General features: G+C 39.2%; 1 protein-coding gene across 1 annotated transcript; it reads right to left on the reverse strand.

Annotated features, from left to right (window-relative positions):
* Positions 1-1,350: 1,350 nt before the first annotated feature.
* Positions 1,351-7,227, reverse strand: TMEM17 (transmembrane protein 17). Its single transcript, XM_047069677.1, has 4 exons — positions 6,939-7,227; positions 3,441-3,544; positions 3,156-3,269; positions 1,351-2,262 (listed from the first exon to the last, which is right to left on the reverse strand). The coding sequence occupies exons 1-4, from the start codon at positions 7,036-7,038 to the stop codon at positions 1,984-1,986; spliced, it is 597 nt and encodes a 198-aa protein (XP_046925633.1). The 5' UTR covers positions 7,039-7,227; the 3' UTR covers positions 1,351-1,983.
* Between the last annotated feature and the right edge of the window lie 977 nt (positions 7,228-8,204).

The raw sequence follows: 8,204 nt of genomic DNA on the forward strand, positions 1-8,204 counted from the left end.
TATAGACTTAATGTTCTTATTTTATATTTTCTTTAACACCTATCCCTGGGGTGCCTCAGTGGCTCAGTTGGTTAAGTGTCCGACTCTTGGTTTCGGCTCAGGTCATGATCTCACAGTTCACGAGTTCGAGCCCGGCACTGGGCTCTGCACTGGCAGTGTGGAGCCTGCTTGGGATTCTCTTCATGAGCTTGCTCTCTCTCTCTCTCAAAATAAACTTAAAACAATTAAAAAAAAATCACTTATCCCCATCTGGAAACAAATGCAAACAAATGTAAGTTTTAAAAAAATAACCAAACAATTCTATTTTGGATTTCAAAGTATTGGAATATACATAGTAACTTCTCTGGTACAAGGGAGAAGTTAAACAGCCTGTGCATCGGGGGAGAAATCTTTGACTGAATTTTATATATATTAATAGGAAGCAGAAATAATGAAATTAGCATGATTAGTTTGGGCAGGTGTAATTACGAGTGAAAACATTTTCAAAAATTAAGCAACGTAAGAATGAATAAGGCAAAACAGGGAGATACTAGGATGAGCCTGAATTACAGAAAAGGAAAATTGGAAAGAACACTTTTTAATGTAGCTACAACTGTTCTCAGTAAAATGCATCACTTATAAAAGGCACATTTCCCTATAGCTAAGAAGAAAATATTATAACCCTTAAGACAACTCAATCATCACTAAAAATAATGTTGAGCAGCTTTGTTCTTAACAACTCCTTTAAATTTTTTTTTTCAACGTTTTTTATTTATTTTTGGGACAGAGAGAGACAGAGCATGAATGGGGGAGGGGCAGAGAGAGAGGGAGACACAGAATCGGAAACAGGCTCCAGGCTCTGAGCCATCAGCCCAGAGCCCGACGCGGGGCTCAAACTCACGGAACGCGAGATCATGACCTGGCTGAAGTCGGACGCTTAACCGACTGCGCCACCCAGGCGCCCCAACAACTCCTTTAAAAAGGTTTGCTCTATTAGCAAGGAAACATGCTCATTTAAGATCATGAGTGCAATCTCTTTTGCCCATCTCAGCTCTCACTGTGTATTAACAGGGACGCTGCTTTTCAAATCAAGCCTCATGTAAATCTAATGGTTATGCATTCTTCAGTGAACAGTGATTTAATAGCTGAGATCACAAGGGTTAATAAATGTGCCTAGGGCAGTGCCTACTACATAAAAGGCTCTCTTATCTATCTATGTATCTGTGTATCTATGTATCTATGTATCTATGTATCTATGTATCTATGTATCTATCTATCTATCTATCTCCTTCCCTTGCAACTCTGTAATAAAAATAATAAACCCACAGCCCAAAAGAGCTATACAAGACAGGAATGATTTGTTGTAGATACTTTAACATAAATATTTCATAATTTATTATAAAGACATTTTTGTACACAACCACTATAAATACTTAACATGGTTTTATAACAGTTGCAATTTTATGATTTCCTAAATACCATGATAACCCACCTGTTTTTAACCTCTATATAAAAGCTAAGTGTAGGGTTAAATTTAACCCAGGACACATCAAAATCTGGTGTCTTGGTTTATAAATACAGTTAATACATCAGGATATTGACAAGAATTGCCATGTGCTTCAGATGTACTGCCAAGACATGAAGAGCCAACAAGCTTCAAAGAAATATACATGTTTCTAGTTTTAGGTGCTAACAAGAAATATTACTGTAAAGCTGGTAAACTGTGACTACCAACGCAGATTTCTATACACCTGAAAAAGTCAACAACAAAAATATTAAGATATTTGTCCACCAGGTGGACAATATCTAGGCTGTAGGGTTGACTTACTGCTTTCGTGTACTGTACAATCAGTCTTATCATTGCCCCCAGCTTTGGAATTTCAGAGCTAGACAATATACAGTTCAAAACACTTGCTTTGTCCTTTCTCTCATGCTAGATCTCTGATATGTCCCTCTTACAGTCTTGCTAAAGGATCTTTCAGCTTTTCACTCAACAGCACTGAGTCAAATCTCTTCTACACAGGATCTCATTCTTCTCGTGCCTCCTCTGTATGCAGAGAGCCGGTCAAAGTCTTGGAGGTGGAAACGAGTTGCCAACTGATTTACCATTTTCCTCAGGGTAACAAAGGCTGAAACAACTTGGAAAGTAAGGAACAAAGTGAAGATGATGTGTATTGCTTTTTCCAATGGCAGATTCGTTAGGCCTTCATTAAAGAGCAAGAATAGAATTAAAGGCAGTTGCAACAGAAGACTCAAAAGCCAAAAGCCAGCCAATTCAGGAACCTGCAACGACACACAATAAGAGTAAATCAGATCAGTAAAGTACAGTCTTTCATTTATATAGATCATCAGTACTGGGTACCTACATTATGAGCTCTGTAATTCAAAAGGAGTAGAAAATGGTCTGTGTCCTCAAAGGCTTACAGTCTAGATTAAAAGTGAAAACTAACTTAGGTGGCAATGCTAGAATGATATACATTAATAAATAATTGAATGCATCACAAAGAGGCATGAACTAAATACTGTAAGAAATAAGACAACAGTGATTAGGTGAAAGAAAGAGTCCAAGCATGTAGGCTGTTGAAGTTGGGTAGAAGGAAGAAGAGGCGAGAAGGTAAGTAAGCAAAGAAAAGCATGACCAGGAATCAACATGTCTGGGGGAATGGATGCTTGGGTTAGAAATAACAAGTGAGACCGGTAGGTGCCTAATTCTGAAGAGCTGAGAAAACCACAGAAATCTTTAAGCATTATCCCTAAGCTGCGGTGACTGTAAATGCTTAGGCAACACAATGATTCAGAAAAACGTGTCTGGCCTAGGATTCCTGAGTTTATAATCTCTCCCATTTTCGTATTCAGGATCCAAACATGTTTAATTGACCATGTATTTTCAAGGCAGGTGGAGAAGAGGGAAAACTGTCAATTCTTAAGTGCTTACTATCTTCAGGTATTTTATATAAATTATTTCATTTAATCCCAACAAACCTTGAAGTAAATATTTCCCCCATTTTATATACAAAGAAAGCCAGGCTCTGGAGATTGAACAGACTACAGGGACAGAATTAGTAAAGTTGGAGGCAGGCCTTTGCTCCTTCTACCACAGCTCCCTGCCTTTTCCTCATTATGAAAACCGTATTGTCTTTATGTGTAGCACTGAGAGAAAGGAAAGAAGAGCCTACCTTTTCCTGTAGGTTCCCCATGTAGCCCAGATACAACCTGATAGCTTCAATTAAGGTTATTATGATGATAACAGTGACCACAATGAATTTGTAGTAATCAGGCAAGACTGAATACTAAAAAACAACAAAAAGAACACAAAATAAACATGTTTGTAAAATCTCACATAGAGTAAAACTGACCTGAGATAGAAAATAAATTTTAAAAACTTTAATTTTATTGACAATGTAACAATGCCAGGAATGGGCAGAAGAGATCTCAGCAGAAGTATTAAAGCACAGACTTACCTTCATCTGAAGCATCATAATGCTGCTTACCCACCAAAGTGGGAAAAAGTAAGTGTTAAAATAAAGTGACATCTGCAATGCCAAACTGGAAACCATTTCATTATCTACAAAAGAAACAGACAGAAAAAAAAACCAAGCTCCTAATTCTGGTCAATGCCCTATATGTCCTTTAGTTTCTTAAAATTAGTATCTATAGTGTTGGTTCAACAAAACTCCAAATTTTAAGCCAATTTATAATCACTGACAGCAAAAGGAAATATCTATCATAGTACTATTTAATTCATATACTGGCTTCATGGGGGAATGTTTCTTTCTTATTTTTTTTTTAAGTTTGTTTATTTTGGGGGGGGGGGGCAGGGAGGGGCAGAGAGAGAATCCCAGGCAGGCTCTTCACTGTCAGCACAGAGCCTGACTTGTGGCTCGAGCTCAAGAACCGTGAGATCATGACTTGAGCAGAAGTCAGAGAGGCTCAACTGATGAGCCACCCAGCACCCCTCTGTAGAGGTATGTTTCATATTTTTCAATTACTTCATCAATTTGCCATTACAGTCTGCTGATTTTTTGCACACTAATGGTGTAGATTAAATGTGGAATATCAATTTGAATCCTATTGAACAGGTAACAATAATGATCATAACCTCCTTTGCAGAGTTCTATGTAAAAAGCCTATAAAATTAACACATAAAATACATAAAAACTTACCTTTCACACACCTCTCTTCAGCATACTCTAATCCCATCCATTCACTAATACCCAATTTAATGCCACTTTGTCCTTTCTTGATCCTATTCCCCCACCCTGGTAGAAATCTCTTCCCCTCTAGGTATTTACTTCTAACCTGTGCGTAAGAAAGTGTTAGCAAAGAACATCCCCCTGCGCTAGACAGTCTAGTGCGCTGAGAGATCAGGAGCTTTGGAGTCCAAGTAAACCCATAACTCCTCAAACACCCCTGGAATCCTCAATGCCACACTTGGGATAAATTATTTAACCTCTTTGAGTCTCAATTTCTTCATATGTAAAATGGTAACATTAAAAGCACCTCACAGGTTGCTTGCAAGGATTAGAGATAGTATTAATTACTTTACCCTACCACCATGCCTGGTACTTAGCAGGCACTCAATAACATTAGTCCCCTTTCCTTCTCTTTTACTTAATACACAGACTCATTGTAAGCACAAATCCCTAATTTGAGATACTCATAGAACCTAAAATCTTGCCATACACATGGTGCATACCAAATATGTACAAGCAGAAAGAATGGAAACATACTGTCATAAAGACATCAATGTAGACATTTGTGATTCATGAGCTTCATTTATCTAAGGGTGATTGCCTAATACCTTTTGCTTCTATGTAAGAGAGAAAGGTCCTAAATTAAGAATTTGATTTTTTAAATTAAGCCCTACAAATACATTCTAAATTTGACTAAATTCTAACAGTTTAGGAACAGATAATGCATTTTGAAATCAATTGCCCTAAATGTAACAATTTATAAAGACCCTAAAATAAATTTCTTAAAAACTTTTTTTCTCTCCACAGCTGAGTATATCTGCCATTCAATAATTTTAAAATATAAGAAATAATCCTGGTCTCTCAGAGTAAGGTTTCCTATAGCTCCAAGAATTTGCCTGATTATTAATCTACTTTTTTTTTACTCCGATATTATGACCTACTTTTGCTTGTACCTATTTAATTTTTTTTTGCTTGTACCTATTTAATTTTTTTTTTTTTGCTTGTACCTATTTCTTACATTATCAGTGATAACAGAATGAATTCTTAAAATTTGTTAAACCTGAAGGCAACTCACCAGCCTAGGATTCTTTTTTTCATAACAGTACAACTCTAGGTCAGTGGACGTGGTAATGGTATACACTTGTAATTACAGTGCAAATAATCAAACCTACTTCAGATCCACAAGGAAGAAAATGTGGGAAGGAAATGATAAATTAAGCTGAAAATTTTAATACCTTTGGAGCAGAAATTAGTCAAATTTTGCTAAGGAGTTTTTATGTTAGAAATTGTGTACATGAGCATCTTAAGCGTTACGCTATAGCTATACGGCATTTCAAACTTATAATCATGCAACTGAAAATCAAGTTAATATGCAAATGAACCTTGAAAGCACAAGACATGAATTTACTAAATTTTGCAAAAGTACCAGTTGAGTTCTGTAAACGGAATTTAAATTAAAACATTATATAAATCAGGGGTAGGCAAACTACCAGCCAGCTGCCTGTTTTTTGTATAGCAAGTGAGCTAAAAATGGTTTTTCACATTTTTAAATGGTTGGGGGAAAAAATCAAAGAATAATATTTTGTGACACTGAAAATCATATGAAATTCAAATTTTAGTGTCCATAAATAAAGTTTTATTGGAACACTGCCACATCTATGCATTTACCATTATCTATGGCTGCCACAGAGACCTATGGCCTGCAAGTCTAAAATATTTGTTACCAGCCCTTTACAGAAAATGTCCACTGACCTCTGATACCTTGCATCACCAGACTTTAGTGCCTGTTAAGGCTTCGCTTTAGAATCAGAGACTTGACCTAATTTTTCACATTATACTTTTCTCTGTACATCCTAAATCTTAAAGAGGCCTAAATTCAGGGTGAAAACAATGCAACTATGGGAACGTACTTTTCTCTGCGCTCTTTTAAAAGTCCCTAGACCAAGCAGGAGGAAAAGGTTTCTATTTCCCCAGCCGAGTTCAGTGATAAAAACCACATGGATTTGGATGACAGTATGTTGTCTATCATCATGATTTAAGGAGGGAAACTGTTCTGAAGGAAACAGAGTTACCACTTGCCGTCAAGTTGAATGCTGTGTCGTGGTATTTTGTTACCGATTTAGGGAAAGAGTTGTACATGGTGAGGGGAATGTGGAGATGGCAGGGAAGGGGGCGAGCTTTGTTGAAAGCGATTCTACTGTGGCAGCTACCATTCTGGAGTGGATAGCGGTTTAACAGGACTCATTAAAAAAAAAAAAATCTTTCCATCTCTTCCGCCAGAAAACGGACTTGCGGTGGAACGTGGTCGTTTTGCGAGTAAAGGAGAAGAGAAGATTATTTTAACCAAGGTGGGGAGTGGGAAGGGGAGACTGCCTGGGCTGTTTTCAGTCCAGCTTGGCCACAAACGCCAGAGCGGAAGTCGCAGAGGAAAAACACCGCCGGCCTTCGCGGAGGATGCGGGACCGGACGTGTGCTGCGAAGGCAGTGTTTATATTTTTAGTTTCTGAGGAAGGCCGGTGCCACTTCAGCGGCTAGGCTTACAGTTCGCCGGCCAGGACCGTTAGGGATACGGGACTGGAAGTGTCCCAGCCCCAGCCCCAACCCCAACCTAGGGGTGGGCCCCTCCTCCGGCTCTCTTCCCGCACTGCGGAAAACCAGCTGAAGGCGAGGCCGCCATTTTAGGTCCGGGCAAACTCTGGCCGCTCCTTAAACCCACGCCAGGTCCTCCGCAGCCCATACCCGCTGCGCCGGGCCTCGGCCACTCACCAGGACCCTCGCTGTACTCCGGCCCGGTCCGGTTGGAGTCGCTGAACACGGTCCGGCTGAAGTTTCCCAGCCGCTGGCGGACCGGATCCGGCAGCTCCATGGCCGGGCCTCGGTACGGCTTACAGCTAGGTCTGCGGACGCTGCCTCCTTCTACCGTTCCCACGGCAACCGGGCAGCGCGAGATGCTGGGGCCCAGGCGCGCGCGGCCGCACTGCGGGGCAGAAGCGCAGGTCGCGAGCACGAACGCCTGGAAAGGAGAGGTGTGCTGAGAGTTGTGTCCTGGCGAGCGCCGCAACCTCGTGTGCGAAACGGCAGATTCCTTAGTCCTGTTATAAGCCTCATCATTCTTAAAAACAAATAGAAACAATAATAAATGAGCCGAGGTTGGTTTGTGATATAAGGAGCCGTCACACCTCGTCAGTGGAATGCAAGCTTTCTGGAAGGAAATATAGAACGAATGTAGAACTTACAGAATGTTCATGACCCGGTGGCTTCTTTCTTAGGACTATACATTTGAAAAGTTTTATTATTAATATATAGTGTGTATGCGTATACATACAATATTTTTAATAAAATATTCTTAGTATATAATATACATTCCTAGAACTGTGGATAGATGTATACGCACACACGCACATTTGATGGAATACATTGCTGCATCTTAAAAAACATGCTTGCAACGAATATTTGATTGTATGGATTAGCTTTTAAGTAAAAATAAAACCTAAGTAGAAGTGAACCCAATTTTGCAAAATGTGTGTGTGTGTGTGAGAGAGAATATATGAGGAGCAGAGGTGGAGGAGGTGGCACAAACACTGTGGCTTCAAAACCAAAAAAAGACTAGTAGGAAATAATCCAAAATGTTAATTATTTCTGGGTAATGGGGTGTAGGTGATTAAAATTTTTAAAAATATTTCTGTCTTCCAAGTTTTTCTCAAATAAGATGTATTATTTAAAAAAAAAAACGATTTAAGTGTAAGATACTTACAGAAAGGATGCAAACCGAATATACACATGTAACCACCTCCCAGATCCAGGAACAGAACCTTACCAGCACCTCTGGAAGCTTCCCCTTCCTATTCCCTTACAATCACCAATCCTCCACTTCTAACAGACCCTTCCTGACTTTTACTAGTATAGAATAGTTCTGCCTGTTTGTATGCTTCATGTAAAACTAATCATATGGTAAGTGCTTCTTAAAAGTAAAATCTGCCTCTTTGCCCTCAAAATAATTTTTAAGAAATTCTTTCATGTTGTTGACTGTAG

Source organism: Lynx rufus, unplaced genomic scaffold (genome assembly GCF_022079265.1).
Source record: "Lynx rufus isolate CCGP_SWC_20201006 ecotype Redwood Valley unplaced genomic scaffold, mLynRuf1.p SCAF_8, whole genome shotgun sequence".
In the NCBI taxonomy this organism is placed as follows: Eukaryota; Metazoa; Chordata; class Mammalia; order Carnivora; family Felidae; genus Lynx; species Lynx rufus.